At 45.4% G+C, this 18,094-nt stretch overlaps 1 protein-coding gene across 4 annotated transcripts in view; it reads left to right on the top strand.

Moving 5' to 3' along the window:
• The first annotated feature begins 677 nt into the window (after positions 1-677).
• The window catches only part of DUSP11 (dual specificity phosphatase 11), a 56,575-nt gene continuing 39,158 nt past the window's right edge, over positions 678-18,094 (top strand). The window contains exons 1-2 of one of the 4 annotated variants that reach the window (XM_078766784.1): positions 678-822; positions 8,743-8,818. In XM_078766784.1, the coding sequence (XP_078622910.1) occupies positions 8,774-8,818 (45 nt within the window). In that variant the 5' untranslated portion in view covers positions 678-822; positions 8,743-8,773. Of the gene's footprint in view, positions 1,864-8,742; positions 8,819-18,094 lie in introns of all 4 variants that reach the window. The other 3 variants (XM_068132568.2, XM_068132567.2, XM_068132566.2) reach the window with 3 other exon arrangements.

Here is an 18,094-nt window from a genome sequence, read left to right as displayed (position 1 = left end):
CAATGGCCTTGAAGTTACAGGCCTTTGAGAATTCATTTCGTTCTATAAACGGCAACTTTCATCGGATTTTCTTCCCGTTTTTTTTCAACCGAGTCTAAAACTATGTTAGCGACTGTGAAAAATGAAATGATTTATCGAATTTGATTTGAAATAAAACTGGGGGAGAGCAAGACACCACGGGCCTACAAAACAGGACTCAAAGCTATGCGAGTTAATAAAATGGTGGATATTTGTTTATAGCCACTCCCAGAATGGGTGGAGCTATGGGTGGAGCTACTCTGCAAACCGAGTAAGCCACACCCCGGACAGACACCCAACAGATAGACAGACAGACAGACAGAATCATCTACGGCTATTATAATATAGATTATTATATTATTATTATTATCTCACAATTATTCGTCATTACATTATTATTATCATTAATATCAGTCTCACCACTATTATTAGTATTACTATGAGTATGAGTATTAGTATTAGTCATAGCTGACTCCTCTCTGCGCATGCGCAATCGGGGCAAATTCAGCGATAACGTACAGTAAAAGTGTAAAAAGAGAGATTTGTTTTTCTATTCATGTTCTGATTCGTGTTCAAAATATAACAAAAAAATAATGAAGTTGTTCCTCGATCATAAACGGATAAGATAATACAGCTGAACGGACGGCCATTAACCTTTCGCAATGAAGGAGCCATGAGGTGATACGTGGGTGGAGCAGTGGGTGGTACGTTCCGTTGATTCAAAGCGCTCAAGCAAGCACTCCAAGTCTCCAACGGAACGGAGCTCTCGGGCTAGCAACATGGCGGAGGTCTCCGTGTAAACAGGCAATGCTATCCGAGCCGTCGGTTTCAGTTTTACTCGATACTCTTATGACAACTTCCCCAAACTAATTAATTGTGTTAGTAACTGCTACAGAGTACGAGGAAGAGGGAAAGGAAGATAAATAAAGGAGACAAGGAGGAGGAATGCCCAGCCAAGCTTATCTATGGACTTTACCATTGTGCATTCTTTTTTGGGGGGGAGTGGGGTGGAGGGCGTATGCGTATTGTATGTTTGTAGATCTTAAAGAGTTATGATGAAAAGCAGAAGTAACAATAAAAGTATGAAATGCACGTTTCATTAATATTACTGTACAGTACACATAACAGGGGTATGCCTCTGAGGATTTCATTGATTGTCGTAGTTTGAATCCGACCACGGCGGCCATTTTTGCTAACAAAACGAATCACCTCTCTTAATCGCTTGCTACACTTTCCGAGCGGCTTGCAAAGCGATTGATACGGAACGACTGGTTTGGAAAGTGTTAGCAAGTTGCTTACTGACGTTACACACCCCAGATGTTGGAAAATGAGTAACTGGAGTCGGGTACTAGTATTATGGATAGTGATAAGTGGTATATATAGATCATGGATGTTTTTTTATCGATAAAATGAATGCGGTATAAAGCCGTTATGGATATCCACAATGCAATTGTACTAAAGATGACTAAAGCAAATCCCAAAATAAAATCTTACTTTGCGCAAATGTAAAATCAGTCATTTTATTGAGGAGTAGTTACTTCCGCCGGACGGTGCTTTGAACGCTTCACGATCCACGTTAACGTATAAATTTGAACTGAGTCGATGTTGTTTTTATATTTAATTTACTTATCGTGTCATTACTCATAACTGTCGTTTCTGTAAGCTTTTCAGAAATGTTGAAAGAGAAATGAACGTTTTCCTTTTCCTCGAGAGGTTTTCTTCACGAATAAAAGTCACAGCACTTCCGGGTGACGTGAGCCGATTCTTATTTTCACGGAGCGTGTCTGGTGGTGGTGGAGGAAAAGATAGCAACATCAGAAGAATGAAAAACACTGTTCCCGATAGGTAAATGTCTTCAGTATTTGCTGTTAGCCCGTGAAGAACACCAGGAGAGTAGTTGCTGTGTGGTGCAATTGGCATGACCATCCGTTCCAACCTCGGCTTGTTGTTGCCTATTCCAAACAAAGTTTACAAAGTTCTCCATCACCTTTTTCTTGTATCATCTTCCTTTTGTCATTTTTGTTTTTCTCAATTTAACCACTCCAAACCCCCTTTAGTGTGTATCTAATAGATGAACCAGAGGGAGGGTTTTTGATATCTCTTGTGATTGGGCCTCTTGTACCCGTGCCAGATTGATATCTATATATATATAAAAGTGTGTGTGTGTGTGTGTGTGTGTGTGTGTGTGTGTGTGTGTGTGTGTGTGTGTGTGTGTGTGTGTGTGTGTGTGTGTGTGTGTGTGTGTGTGTGTGTGTGTGTGTGTGTGTGTGTGTGTGTGTGTGTGTGTGTGTGTGTAATGTTACTGATAGACTCCTAAACGGAGAGGCTCACGTGCTTGATATTTGGCATAGACATGGCCATTGAGCCTGGGAAGAACATGGCCTACCTAAAAATATTTGACGAGATCCATATTTTTTATTCATATTTACCTCAGCGCATTTCAGCGAGGAACATTATACACGTAATCTCAGCCGGTGGCAGAGCAGCGTGCTGATTCGCTCAGAGCGATCACGTGATGTTCCAACCTTGCCGCCATAATCTCACAGTTATGCGTTCGCACGTAATTCAGTTTTTTCACATTTCAGCGAGTAACATTGCCATTCACACCACATAGGTTTTTTTTTCTTTCATCTTTAGATCCATATTTTTTGCCATAACGTAGCACATTATGGCTCGCTCGAGCTCGAGTTAGCCAATCACCTGGGAGAAATTGCTGCAGACGAATTTTGTTTCCTGGGTTCTTGAACATGTTGTTGAAGTGCCTAGGGGATGGCAGTTCATCATTTCTCTTGATGAAAATATTCCTGGTCCCACCAACAAAAGGCAATTCACCTGTTCGCCTTTCATGTTCACTATCTTTGATGCTGTGTTGTAGATCATATGGGTCATTTACAAATATTATCTGGGAAGCCGTAGGATGGCGTTGGACAACAAGGTTAAACATTTTAGCAGCATAATCGCCCCATGTATAAGCACTTTCGTCTTGCTTCTCTCTATCCTCAGCAGACGGGGTTGATAGCCTCCAAATGAACCCCATATCTACTAGTGCAATGTATCTATCCCGGAACTCCAGTTCAATAAAGTTGAACTTTTGTGCCAGTTTACATTTTTGCCCTTTGCGCATTGTTCCATTTACATTGAAGATGGGGAGACACTCTTCTGTCACGCGGTATTCCATGACTTCAGATAGCACTAGACCATCATCTAACTCTTGTGCCAAAGTGATGATCTCGGCCATGGCTTTGTTTTCCATAGCATCTGTTTTTGTGACCTTCTGTTTTGATGCGTCTTTGATAACTGCTGGTTTGCTGAAGCTGTGTCTGCTGTTTCTGTGTATGGTTGCATCAAACTGTTTATCACCAGAGAACTTGCGCTCTTTGAAGAATGATTGCACTAGAGTCTCCCCATCCTCATGTGCTGAGTCAAAGTCTTTGACAAGTGCATCTGATGCGACCATTCCTGACTGGAGCGACCTCAAGATAGGCTGTGTAAGGTCGAATGGGTCACAATCAAATTCCGTGATGCAATTGTCTAGATCTTGTACACCGTGCTCATCCAGCAACAACCTCGTTGTGGAGTTCTCTCTGTGACCTTCAGATGATTTGGTGAGGTTTGCCAATGCATGTAGTGAACTTCTAACTCTATTCACAGAGTTGACGGTTCTTGTGTGAGTCAACAACATCTTTTCATTTTTTAAGATGCGCTTCCAACCTGCTTTCATCTTCGACCCTTTATTCATGGTCATTTCTATCCAGAGATCCAGGGGTAAGCACGAGTACGGTTTCCCAGTCATTGATTGCGTGAATAGGCCATCTCACATGTACCTCTCTTTTTCTTTGGGGAGACTGCTAATCTCAAGCCAGAATTCTACAAGGCATCTGCTGTATCTTTCATTGTCGTATATCCGCAGCCATGGCATCATCATTCGGAGGGATGCTTTGAATGAATCCCAATCCTGTGTCCTCAGGGCATATATGTTCATGATCAGTATTTCAACCATTTCCATAAAGCTCAACCAGAACCTTTCCATAGGGCTGTCTGATTTCCCAACACTCTCAAATGCTCTTTCTACAAAGGACTTGAACTCTGCATCCATCAGGAAATCATCTGCGATGGCCTGTAATTGTTCTTTTGAGCTATTGGGTGGACTTCTAAGAACTTCCAACTTTGATTTGAGCTCCGATGATAGCTTCAGTCCCTCGCTGACCCCGCAAAAAATAATCCTGCGAATGAGCACCTCATACATAAGTGAAAGGCACCTTATGCCTCTGTTGTAGTGTTTACCACGAAGTGCTTGGTCAATTGATCCTTCTGAAATTATATCGGCTGCCACAAGAATTTCAGATAAACCTGAGCCATGGAACTGCTTGTTTATCGCCGATATGAAGGAAATGTGAGCGTGGAATGGACCCAAGAATGGAAGGATAAGTTGAAATTTCTCAGGATTCTCATTTTTCAGCTGGACAATAAGGGCATAGACTGGTTGGTCGCCTACCAGCTGAATAAATGGCATTGACTTGCACTCGGCTGCGGTGACCATGCGACACATAATCTCGTGAACCACTGACTTCTGAGGTGGCTTTGGAAATGTCAGAAAATAGTATGCTGTACTTTTCACCACATACTCATGGATATTAGCCTGGAACCCAGTGAAACTTCCAACTTTCTGTTCATCAGCTGGTATGTTCTGCCCTGCAATATCCAGACGGGCCAACACGTGCATAACACCTCGCTTTCTTTGCTCATCACTTGTTTGAAGTGAGATATCAATTTCCTGACGAACTGCTGGCTGGCCACGTTTGACTGTTTTGTAAGGATGAATCTTGTGTTGTAAAGTACTTAAATCTTTCAAATCTTCAGACTTGGTCAATTGAAGTATAGGACGACCCTCCTCTGAGTCCATTGATGTAACATCATCAGGTTGTACAAACATAACATTGGTCCGGTGAGATGTATCGGCCCCTGTCAATGTATCATCTTTGAAGTCATCATTATCTAGGATACCTGTTCCTGGAAAACCATCTGCTAACTCGTCAGGACAAGCAACATTTGCTTTGATATCATCCATGGCCCAAGCTTCATACAGAGCAAGAACATCTTTGTAACTTATTCCAAGAGCAAATTTTTTCAAGATGTCAATGATTTCACGACTCTGAGTTAATCCATGAAGAGTCACTGATAACTTTGTTTGGAAGGATGTGCGTTTGCCGGTGATGAACGAAAACAAGAGGGATGCCAAAGCAGCAATTTGTGGATCATGACATGCTTCAGTAAAGTCATTGGAATCAGGATCCTTGAGCCATGTCAAAAGTTGGCGCAAAAGTTCATGGGGTTCTTCAATATTTTCAAGCTCATCAACACGGAGAGGCCAAGATAAACCCACTTCTTCTGTAAACTTCTTTCTCAGATGCCTTGCAACATTGTTTAGTAACTGTTCATCACTTATTCCCCAAGAAAAAATGGCTGCTTCAATGTAACTTCCACCAGCAGATGCATCATAGACAATTGTGCTCTGGTTCTTGTTGAAACGATCATGGAATCCAATGTTGTCTTTGAATTCATTTTGAAGCATTTGTTTTATAGTGCTGGTTTTCATCACAGTTTCAAAACCAAAGTTTGCACTCATTTGGTTATAATCAACCAGAAGACCCTGTAATGTTCTTGGCTCATTCATCTCCAGCACAACTGTATGGACATGCCTAAAAAACATCTGTCTAACCTCTGTAAGTCGCACGTTCTGTAAGTGCATTCGGTCACCAGATGAATCAGAATGTTTGTAGTGAGGCTTCACATACTTCATCCAGCAGGAACGATGATAGCGTATTTCTGACGCAAAGGGATCAGGGGTAGAAGCTATGACAGTTAAAATTCTTTCTCTCATCTGGTCATCTTCCAAGTGTATTGTATGTGACTTGAAGGTGTTCCACGCATTCAACTGTTGGATAATACATAATGTTTTGGAATTTTTCAAGTCTTCTGGTTTCATACACCAAATGCACAGATTCTTTTCATGAAGGAGACCTGTGCTACGTGAAGATCGTCCAGCTTGCTGCTGGTATTTTGCATGCGTTTCTTGTGTGTCCACTGTTTGTTGTTTCTGTTCCTGATCTCTTTTTCTTAATGCTTGTTGAAGTCCACGTTGAGCTGCCAATGCAGTCCTGCATGCCTTATGAAAATAGACACCATTCGGTCCTGCATCCCAATTGACTGAATCATAAACAGTTCCAAATTTATGCAACCCTTTCCAATCTTATGCTTTGCCCTTCATGCGTTCCCATGCTTCAGGAGAAATGTTGCTTTTATCTTCATCGCATTGTTCATTACACAAAATACACAGTCCAGATATTTCCTCTCGTTTTCTTTTTCTGTTTGGTTGAGGCTTCAGTACTGGTGTTGACTTTGGTGCTGACATTGTTCCCAGAAGATCTAAAATATAAAAATACAGAGCAGATGTTAGTCTTGATCCTATGGGGATCCTAATCATATTTACTTTACATCAATACACAGAAGAAATGTTTGTAAAAATTACTAGTATGTGGACGTCATGAAACAGAACAAATGACTACCAGATATTCACAGCCCATCATCATCATTTACCTATACACTTTATATGGTACACAATATTATATCGAACATGTGCTCTAAAGAAAAATGATACACATAATTAAAAATCATTATTTGTTTTAAAAATGGAGTGTTTCAATTGTTCGTGACGTTTCGGTGACAAACATTTAATAATTTCTTATCCATGGGTTTGGGAAAAAAATTGTTGTTTTTGGCTAATTTATGTTAACTTTTTAGCAGCCATTTTGAAATTTCAAGGTTATGGTAACCACCTTTACTTTTAAAAGTTGCTTATTTGAATTTGCCATGTCAGAAAACATATTATTAGACACTAAAATCATTAGAATCGGACAATGTTAACTGTGTTGGTGAATTTGACCACCAGTCAAAAGTGCGTTGACCTTTCGACGTTTTTGACCATAGCGCCCTCATTTAAGGTCGGAGGTATAACAAACTATACATTTTTGGAATCCTCATGACTAGACGAGTAATTTGATATGCATATCGACACGATTGGAATATATTTGAATTTTGACCCCTGTTTGACCTTTGTTGACCCTTCCCGGAAATGCCTGACATTTTCAAGGGGGCAGCCCAAGTCAAAATTGTTCGGTATTCATCAGGGAACACAAAAACACTTTCAAACCTTTGTTCCCAGAATTTGGTCACGGGACCTACAGGCTGGTCTCCTACTATAGACGAAATGGTATACCAGCCAAAACTGTTTTAATCGAATTACTTATCCTAAATATCTGAAATTGCATGCACATGATCTATGACCCATTTGTATTGTAATATTAAATTTATGACATCATCGGTCACATGGTTTGGCAGCAATATTGGATTTAACCTACAACCTTAAAAAAACACCTTTTCCCAAAGAACCCAATTGATTGACTCAAAACTTTACGTGTGTCATTGACTAGGCATGGTGGTTAAAAGATGATCACGAAAACATCATTGGTCACATGGTGTGGCAGCCATATTGGATTGAAGGAAAATATTAAATAATTATATCTCTGAACCCGCTTACCCTATCGATGTGAAATTTTACAAATATCATGTAACACCACATTTGCATATAGTTTGAAAATGATGTTGTCAGTCACGTGGTTTGGTAGCCATGTTGGATAGAAAAACGAACTTCATCTGATCAACACGAGACTTCACAAACGTGATCCCCTACCCATGGATATGCAGAGTATACATGTTTAAGGTCATTGTCATGTGGTATGGCAGCTATAACAGCTTGAAAGCCGATATTTAAAAAATCCCTTCTATGAAATCGCTTCACCGATCAATCTGAAACCTGTCATGGTTGGTGAAAATGTGATGCTTTAAAACAGCTGAAGGGATTTCAAACTTGTTTATATTTAGGACAGTGACCGAGGGAATCTACCAGTTGTGGGACTATGTGGAGGAATATTGGCGACAGTCGCATTGCCCTAAACATTGCTTCATCATGTTTAGGTCTTCATTCTCATGTTGGACCGTAACTTTCTTCCATGGGTATAAATTGTGGTAAATAAATGCTCGAGCTTTCTTTGCGAGTCTTCCAACAGGTCGCATTGGCTTGGTTTCCCCATTTGGCTTGGTCGCTTTGGCTTTTAATCTCTCTTTACTGGAAATCCTTCGGTTAATAATCATGTACCTTGTTCTATTTAGAATATCTGTTCTGCCGAAGTAGTTTCTTGGCTCTGGTTTTAATACTGGATGGGTCGCCACTGCGACGCAGGAAGTCAGGGCAGGAATTTGGAATTTGTTCATGTTGTCGGCGATAGCTTGTCAACTCTTTGCAAAGCACACTGTGGGATATTTAATGTCCACCAACTAATGCTGGTGGACACCCATTTAACATGCATCCGAGGGACGGCACACATATTGAAAGAATCACCCTGCCTGTGAAACACCAGAATGACAGTTTTTATAGCTGGGCAGAGGTTATTTTGGATATTAAGGGAAAACAGTAATAAAATGTTACAAGTTGAAGAACATACGCAGGCAGGCCAGCAGACGTAGAGGGCCGCAAGGCCACAGAGCATGTATCTGGGATTAACATTTAGTTGCGAAACTTACATTTTTAAAATTCTGTATAATACAACTGACAGTTTTTGCCACCGATTTGTTGCCTTCATTATTTCATCTGCTGTGCCTATCCAGATGGACGAATTATTCAAGCATTGGGAGGCGTATGGAAGGAACGCGTTTCATTGCATTCAAAGTCCCATTATGTGAGGTGAGATAGAATGGGCATGGCATGTAAATGGGGTTTTGTGTGCGTAATAACCTTGCAGTGCAGTTAACTGACAGGCTGCGGTTACCAGAGTAGCAGCTGTGACAGCCGTTAGCATTGGGTGGTTCTGTGTCTTTCACAGACTGCATTCCTGGTCCTTTACCTCTGCCACCTAAAGTGGATTTATTTTGTCTGTCTGTCTGTCTGTCTGTTTGTTTGTTTATGTGCAGGGTATCTCAAAAGGTTATGGATGGATTCAAATATAATTTGGTGGACAGGTTGGGTGTGTGACAAGGACGAATTGATTCGATTTTGGTGAAGATCAGGATCTGGATCTGGGTACTATTTTTTATATACCAAGTCTAGGCTTGTGTAAGCGCGAATACATAGAACATATAATATAGGGAACGGGAGACAAAAGGGGGAGAGAGAGGGAAGCACAACAGAAGGGAACAGGGACATCAGGAGATCTGTGGAACGGAGGGGACTGGGGCGGGGTACACGGGATAAATAATATGGACATTACAGGGACTTTGATGAAAGAAAACGGAATTTGAAGGAGGTGGATTTGGAGTGTATTAACGGGGGTAGAAAAGATCAAGGTTTTGGATAGGGGAAGATAAGAGATGATGGTGAACAGCTGTTTTATAGACCTGGAGGGAGGAGTGGGATTGAAGAGAGTGAGGGAGTTTGTTCCAAAGCTGGTAAAAAAGAGGAATGAAAGAGTGAAGTTAAGCAGAGAGTCTTGGTTTTGGCAGTTTCACCAAAGAGGGTTGCTGACGGATCTTGTGCATCCTGCAGGAATATTTTGGGGACAGAGCACAGATAGAGCACAGACAGAGCAGGGGGAGGTAGGCCGGAAAGGAGGCGGTAGAAGACAGAAAGACCACCAACCTGCTTGCGGTGAGATAGTGAAAGGCCCTCAGAATCTGGTTCATCGTGGGAGATACCAATGATTCTGAAAGCCTTGGTTTCTGCAGTGTGAAGCCGAGCTAGGTGTGAGGCAGAAGCACCAGCCCAGATACTATAATTACTTCCGCCACTGAAGGTGGATGGAGGTTGTGTTTTTACTCCTGTTTGTTTATCTGTTTGTCTGGGAACCGGATTTCTCAAAAGGTTATTGTCGGATTCAGACGAAATTTGGTGGAGAGGTTGGGTGTGTGACAAGCACTAAATGATTCGATTTTGGTGAAAATCCTGATCTGGATATGAGATTTTAAAAATATGATAGAGTGATTTTTCCCCATTTTGAGATGGGGCCAAAGTGATATTGTTACTTTTATGGGGGGTAGGCAATGAAATACCTTAGGGCCAGGTAGGATTGTATAGGTAGTGTGCTCCGACTGTCATGAAGAAGAAGAAACCCTCATGTAACTTAAGTCAGCTCCCTGTGCCCGGTAAGAGCGTATCTTTGTCCCCATGGCGAGGGGATGGGGCTATGTTAATTAGGTCGGGTTTAAGGGTAAATAAACCCCCTGTGTGTAAATTGTGTTACGTGGTCCTCCCGGTGACTACCTGGTCTCGGTGACCCCCGGACCGTGAGAGGAACTCCGCCAGAAAGATCTATTATTTATGCTCTTTCGTAACGCATAAATCTGAATTCCAATCCATAAGAAACCCCACACCAAGGATCCGGAATAATCAATGATATATTCCCCGAGCAATCAACAACCATCCACAATCAGCAATCAATAGTACAAAGATGTAAACTCATCTATAATAACTCTAAGATGGCCATCTTATACATTCCTCACGTGAGCCCCACTCCCGACTCCCTCCATGGTCAATGTCTCTCTCAATGTCTCCGTACTCCGGTAGTTCGATCTCCGCACGTGGGCGGTCTCCCTGACGTGCTTTCACCGGGCACGTCCCGTACCGGGAACAACGGCTGCAGCGCGCACCTCCTGGCCAAGCAAAGCGGGTACAGCAAAGCAGGCAAAGCAACACGCGGCTTGCCCAGCGCGCGCGGCCCAAGGTGCGACCCGTACGCGGCCTTGTAGACGGTGAGGCGAACTGTGCCAGCTGCTTGGTTCCGTGCACGAACCCACGGCGACTTGACGTGTCAAAGGGTAGTTACACGTCCCGGTAACTCCTCTCGCCAGACGGGCTTTTAACGCCGATTCTGTTACGTTGCTCAATCGATACCGCTCGCGTCCGAGCTTGGCGAGGAAGAAGAAGAATCGTCGCTTCTCCAGGACCTTGTGTCTTTTCTTCTTCCGTTTCCGGTCTCCTTTTTCCCAGAAGGGCTCCTGACCCTTTAATCACAACAACCTTTAATCGAGTCCACATTGATAAGCAAAGACCTGAATAGTAATTCACCTACATTCACATAAATATGTAACAATTGCCTCTGTGATTTTTCCTTTGTTCCTTATGACACTACACTACACACACTACCAGCCAAGCGATTGGCGCGCAATTATAACAATAAATAAAAGCCACCAGGATTCGGACATTGAACACCATCGCTGGCACTGCCAGCCGAGTCAACGCAACACCAAGCTGGCAGGGCCATGAAGCCCTGCCCCCGAAGGGTGATGATTGCTCCGGGCGATGGAGCGATGAGATGCCACTCGCTGATTGGAGCGGGCGGGTGACGTCAGATAGAAGATTCGAGGACCGTGAACGAAAAGGCGAAAGAGCCGATATCTCTCTCTCTCTCTCCGGGGCTGGCCTTGATAGCGTGCAGTTGCAAATTTGCTTGCTCTTGGTTCGGACATTTGAAGCGAACAGTGGCATTTTCTAGGCTCTGGCTTCGTGGATGTGATTGCGAGCGGACGCATTCGTTCTTCTCTTGTCTCTTGCGGTGGGACATTCATTGTGGGCAGACACATCTTTCTCTTTGTCTTGGCTGCTTGGAGGAGCGAACGCATCCTTTCCCTGGTTCGTTGGTGCTGACTTCATGACGGCTGTATGCGCCTGAGAGACCTCGGTGCTTTGTGGAGCGTGGAACAGGACGGAGCTCGGGCCTGTTCGCTTGCGTCGACGTTGTGGTGAACGCGGATTCGCACCAAGGCGTGTTTTCCCGCGCAGGGACGTGGGAAAACCTCCACTACTCCTCACGCGTATAAAGAAGATCCGCCATATAGTCAGGTTCACTATGTAATTTCGTTGGAATTTTTGGGGGATTTGGAAAACGATATATTTTTGGAAACTATATTGTATAGTCAGTCAGAAAACCAATGTTGCTATTTGCACAGACTCCTGTATGGCGGCCATCTTGGATTTTCAAAATTGCAGCCGTAGAACTAATTTTTCTCAATATCTCAGCTTCTAAATAACATAGAGCTTTGATTCTAACGGCTAAACATACATTTTCAAGGGCCCCGAATCCAATGGTAACAAGTTCGATAAGCTAGACATGACCATAGAGCTCCTATGTGGCGGCCATCTTGGATTTTTCAAACTGGCCGCCGTAAACTTGATGTTTCTCAATATCTCAGCTTCTAAACAACATAAAGCTTTGATTCTAACGGCTAAACATACATTTTCAAGGGCCCCGAATCCAATGGTAACAAGTTCGATAAGCTAGACATGACCATAGAGCTCCTATGTGGCGGCCATCTTGGATTTTTCAAACTGGCCGCTGTAAACTTGATGTTTCTCAATATCTCAGCTTCTAAACAACATAAAGCTTTGATTCTAACGGCTAAACATACATTTCCAAGAGCCCCGAATCCAATGGTAACAAGTTCGATAAGCTAGACATGACCATAGAGCTCCTATGTGGCGGCCATCTTGGATTTTTCAAACTGGCCGCCGTAAAACTGATGTAACTCACCTTCTAAAGAGAACAGAGCTTTGAGTCATCATTGAGTAAAGTCATCATCATCCTCATCATCGCTTTCGTTCATCACATCTTGAGAGTCCTCATCATTTTGGCACTGGATGTCACACTGACAAAGGTCTGTACAAGCCAAGTTGTTTGTTCTGCAGGAACATCTAGAATCTAGATGAAGAACAGTCTGTTTTGCACTGACATCTAACCATTTGAATGATGGCCTTGGGGGCTGGAGGCTCCTCAGTTGTGGTTGGTTTCACTTGTCCATCCGTGTCTTTGTAAAAGCCGTTTTGCAGGGGATTCAGCTGAGGATCCTGTTGAGCAATGCTTCCCTGACCCCACACTCTGGCTTGGATATGGACTCTAAGGATGTGCTGCTTGAGAGCTCCAAGAGTAGGAGGAAGCCTGTCACTTTCTGCCATGTGTTTGCAAAAGAGATACCATCGTAGTTCGGGGATGCTGTCGATGTGGATGCCATTTGGAGAGTAAGCAGCGCATACAAAGTTAGCTAGTGTGGACAACATGTCCTCCGTCACTTCAGTTGCATCTGAAAGCATTCGCATGGTGTCTATGACATCTTCACTTGCTTTGAGGTAGACATGCAGCCAGGTTGCTTTGCCTATTCGAGAGAACCTCCCAGTGTTGTCTGCCCCTGTGAAAGCATGAAAGGCTGGCAACGCCTTTGCTCTTTCGACCCCTAGAGCTGTCCACAGTGGCTCTATTTGAAGTATTCCAGAGGCCATGGAAATGGATGTATTCCTCAGCAGTAGGTCATAGTTTGCTATGACTAGTACCAGGACATCTGTGGCGGGAGAGAAGAACACCACCTGCTGCATTGCATCCTATCTAACTGCTCACGCCCACAATTAACCGAATTGCGGAATTGTCTTCAAACTAAACATTTAGTCGGTGGGGAGCATTATTTACAAAACACTAATTATTTACAAACTGCAACCCAGGACCTGTCTTTTGTGGGAAAAGAGAAGATGTTTTTGATAAGGGGAAAATGCCATTGCCATGCACTGCACCGATACACTATACCATATGTACCCAATTAAAATGCACCATAAAAGCAAAAAAAAAATGCACCAAAAGCACCAGAAATGCACAGTCATCACATTTTTAAAAGAATAAAATTATGACGTCTTCTTCTTCTCTGCTCTGCTGGGCCGATGTTTCTTGCCTGATCTTCTTGCTTGATGTTATTTTAATAATAAAAGGGCACACACCGCGTCCGCTTTTTATTATTGATATGGCCCAGCAGGGCCAACTCAGCGGGCAGGGGCGCAAGGGTACACAGGTGGTCCACCTGCAACTCAGGTGGTCCACCTGCATGGCATCGGTGCCACTTTAAAATCAGTGGTCCGCAAGCCAGATACCGCTGGCAACCATGGTCGGTCCCAGCAGAGATGCCAGGCCACAGAACGTGTGGTCCATAAGTGGTGCCAGGCCACAGAACGTATGGTCCATATGTGGTGCCAGGCCACAGAACGTGTGGTCCATATGGTGCATCAGTGCAGGCAGGAGGCAGCAAAGGTGCGGGCGCACAACTGCGGTCACCTGCACACTCCCCTCGGGCACAAAAGAACAATGGTCCATGAGTGGGGAAGGAAGGACAAGCGGATCAGCGGTCAGGGGCGCAAGGGTACACATAAAAAACAAGGCAATGCAAGGTGAGGGGCGCAGGTGAGCGAGCCGAGAAAGCTCGTCCCTAGCGTTCGTCACCCCCCCCCATGTCACCTACTCTACCCTTGCCCCTACCCCGTATTTACACAATCTACAAATTTACAAATTCGTCGCTAACATCTTGTCCCCCATATCTCCCCTAAACCAAATCCGTCATCAATCCGTCCCAAGAAGGAAGGGATGGAATTTCAACACAATGTCACACTCCGTCATGATGCGTCTTACATTCTCCAAATATCTGCCAAGACATGGTGTGGAGTTCTGTCACCTCAGTGAGCGGATGCGGATGGTGCGAAGAGATTTTCTCCCAACTATCCTTCTAAATGACATTAACTCTCTTTACTCTACCCGGGGTCTAGCCCTGCCAATCCATTGGCCATCATTGCAAAATGCGGTTCTAGAAACCAATTCCCATTGAACATACTGTGGCGCTCTCCAATTTGGGGTCTCACTCCCCCGATTTTTCTCCCTGTGCCCTCGCACAATTTTGGGGCTGGGTTGTGTGGCTCAACAGCAGGTCCGCTCACCTGCACACCTCCGCCACTGTAGTTGCCACCTGAGCTTACCTAGCTCCTCACCCTAACCTACCTTGGGGAAGGCCCTCCTGGCGCTCTCACCCCACTACTGCCGTCCTTGGCATCGGGCAACCCGGGTCCTACCCTTGGATCCTCGGGCCCCACTGAACTCTAACCTGGCTCCCAGAGCCTACCTGCGGCCTCACCTGGCCGACAGACTACCAGTGGCGGAGTGCTCAACCAACCACACTCACTAACAGGCCACACGCCCAGCCATTTCACTCTACTCATGCACCCAATCAAACACTTCGTTCCACTACCTGCACCACAGATGTCAATATCCACCAAAATTTACCAACTCCCGCTACCTACTTTTAAACTACCCTCCCCGGGTATTCGTGAAGGGGTCCATCCTTCCCCCATCCACTCCTTCGCACCATGCGCTCCACTCCACGTATTCCACACTACTCACTCCACACCATCCATTCCAGACCATTTATTCCACCCACATCATTCTCGAGCATTGCCTCATTTGCTCAGCACTACCAGGAATCTCCATTCGCAATTCCCGATTTCAACAAGCTCACCAGCAAGATTCTCATGCACACAGCATCATCTGGCTATATATCTCCCCTAATATTAGTGCTCTCCCTGTCATCCCTTATACTATGCACATCCCCCGTCATTATAATCCATCTAACTACTCTACTCTACGTCCCCACTACAGGTACAATGTCACTACTTAAATCTTGGTCACTTATAGTCATTTCTAGATCCCTATACATTATCCTAACCCTCCCAGGCTAGTTTGTACTGCCAAACCCCAGAAATGCTAAAGCTCCTTTGCCCAAAAAGAATGTGGGGGATGGTAGAGCTACCATCCCTCTACACCGTATACCATTTACCATCACTATCGCTATACGTCCACTACTCTGAGCCTCTCGTGCAGGAATGCATTTTTACTGCTCGGTTTCGAAAAACCGAGCAATGCATACGGATGGTCTGTCAGGTCTGCAGGTTGAGTCCGTCCGGCATTCGGACTCAGGGGAGGAGGTTTTGTCGGACCAAGGCCCCAAGCACCATCTCTACGCAGGGCCTTTCGCTCCCATGCGCGGTTGCCCAGCCTTCCCCGGCTGGAGCGCCGCCACCGCAAAGGGGCGCCGCTCCGAACCCTCCTCCCTCCCCTCGAACCGGGCCGGTCGCCTTGCCTGGCAAAACACGGCACCGACCGTGCAGGGCGGAGCCCGGATCGTGCACGGCGCTCCTTGCAGGAGCGATGCGGCAACGATCCCCGCCGGCCCCCGCAGCACACAAAGAACACCGCGCCCCGAGAGCTTGCGTCGGCTATACGTCGGCCTAAGTGCTGTCCCGGTTCGCATCGATGCTCCCCTCGCATGCTCACACCACGCGTTCCTTTTATCTCTCGCAAAACCCGGCGCTCCAATGCCTCTCATACACTCCATACACTCCGTCATTGCACTCGCTCGTGCATTCCCTTTCGCTCCACACTCAGGTGCACACCACTCGCCGCTCGCACACTCCATAACACACCTTCCTTCCGTTACGTACTCTGTAACACTCACGGTTGTGCACTCTCTTGCACACCCACTCAGCGCACCCTTACCCACGGGTGTGCACTCTTTTGCACACCCAATCACGCGCTCCGGTGTGCATCCCCGGACACGCTCCACAACCAAGTCACACTCCGTGTCACTCTCACCCTCACTATCACACTCTGATGTGCATTCGCTCTCGCACTCGGTATCACACTCTCACTCCGGCGCACACTTTTCTCTCACATGCGTGCCATTTCCACTCACACAGCGCACCACGGACCTTCTACGAGCGCCCGGGTTACGCCGGGATCCCAAGCGCGCAAAAAATCCCTTCGCGCCAAACACTTTTGCGCCAAATCTTTTCGCGCCATATACTACCCTACTCACCTTGGCGCTTCCTCTTCTTCGCTCCTCCACCACCTGCAAACTTTCCATCTGGTTATGCAGCACGGCATCATGATGCGAATTCAGATGTTGAGTACATTCCATCTCAATCTCCAATTCATGTACTAACTCCGCCGTCTTTTCAACCCCAATTTCCACTATTATCAATTCATTTTCCTTTCCCTCGACGACCGCTGGTGCTAATAAAATAAAATTTTCTAATTCTGCAGTCGTCGGCTTCTCTATCCCCCGGGTCGCGATTTCTACCCCGGTCCACCCGGCTGTGCCTTGCTCCACTTCGCTCAATCCGCGCTCCTCAAGCCGCGCTACCTCGTCGCGTACCCGTGTGCCTCTCCCATGCAACTCGCGGTCTCTTTCCCTCTCCAATGCTTTTATTTTATACGTGGCTTTGTCCCTCGCTAACCCCTCATTTACTTCCTGGGCTTGGCCATTTACGTCCTCCAATTGGCCCCCTAATTTATCTTCTAATCCTCCCAATTTATTTTCTAACCCCCCAATTTGACTTCCCAATTGCTCCCCCATTCTATGTTCCAGATTACTCAACCCGTCTCTCAATCCCCCCATTTGACTTCCCAATTGCTCAATTTGGTTTCCCAACCCCATTTGCATGGCTGCCTGCAGCTGCGCAATGAGGTCCTGGATATTCATCCCTCCCACTTGCGCAGCGGGCGCGGCCCTCGTCGCCATGTGCGAGGCGCCGCCATTTTGTGCGCCTGCAACACCCTCTACCGCATCCTCATTGCTTTCCTCCTCCATCTCTCCCACTTCTTCACTGGGGTCCTGGGTTGACTCTAACCCTTCCCCTACCCCCTCATTTACCCCTACCGGCATCCGATCGCCTTGGTTATCCATGGCACGATTTAAATTTAGATGGTATGAAAAATTTTGACCACTCTTAATTTTGACCAATTTTTTTCCAGGTAATAAAAAAAAAATTGGTTCGGGCTTCAAATCCCACTCCTGACACCAATTGTTACGGCCAATATGCACAATTGGTGTCCAAAATTTTGTCTACTAAATTTAGTCCCAGATTCCAAATCCCAACTCCAGACTACCAATTGTTACGGCATCCCGTCTCGGCAATTGTTACGGATCTCGGGGGTCGGCGCTTCCCTTATCAAGGGGGGTGGGGGGGGGGGGGTTAATCCCCATGTCTTTTTAGCTGGCCGTCCTGAGTCCTGGGAATTTATAACGCCCTTCCCGGCGCGGTGTTAGGTAGGGTTTGCTAGGCCCGCTCGAACCATGGATATGATGGATAATGCCGAGCGGTTAGCGACCCGCGATCCGAGCTATTAACCAAGAGACTAAACCCGATTCTAGCGGTTCCGAATCGTGC

The sequence above is a fragment of the Myxine glutinosa genome, chromosome 12 (assembly GCF_964187855.1).
Source record: "Myxine glutinosa chromosome 12, kmMyxGlut1.1, whole genome shotgun sequence".
NCBI classification, from domain to species: Eukaryota; Metazoa; Chordata; class Myxini; order Myxiniformes; family Myxinidae; genus Myxine; species Myxine glutinosa.
The sequence above is the reverse complement of the archived record's forward strand: the minus strand, read 5'-3'. Positions and strand labels throughout refer to the sequence as shown.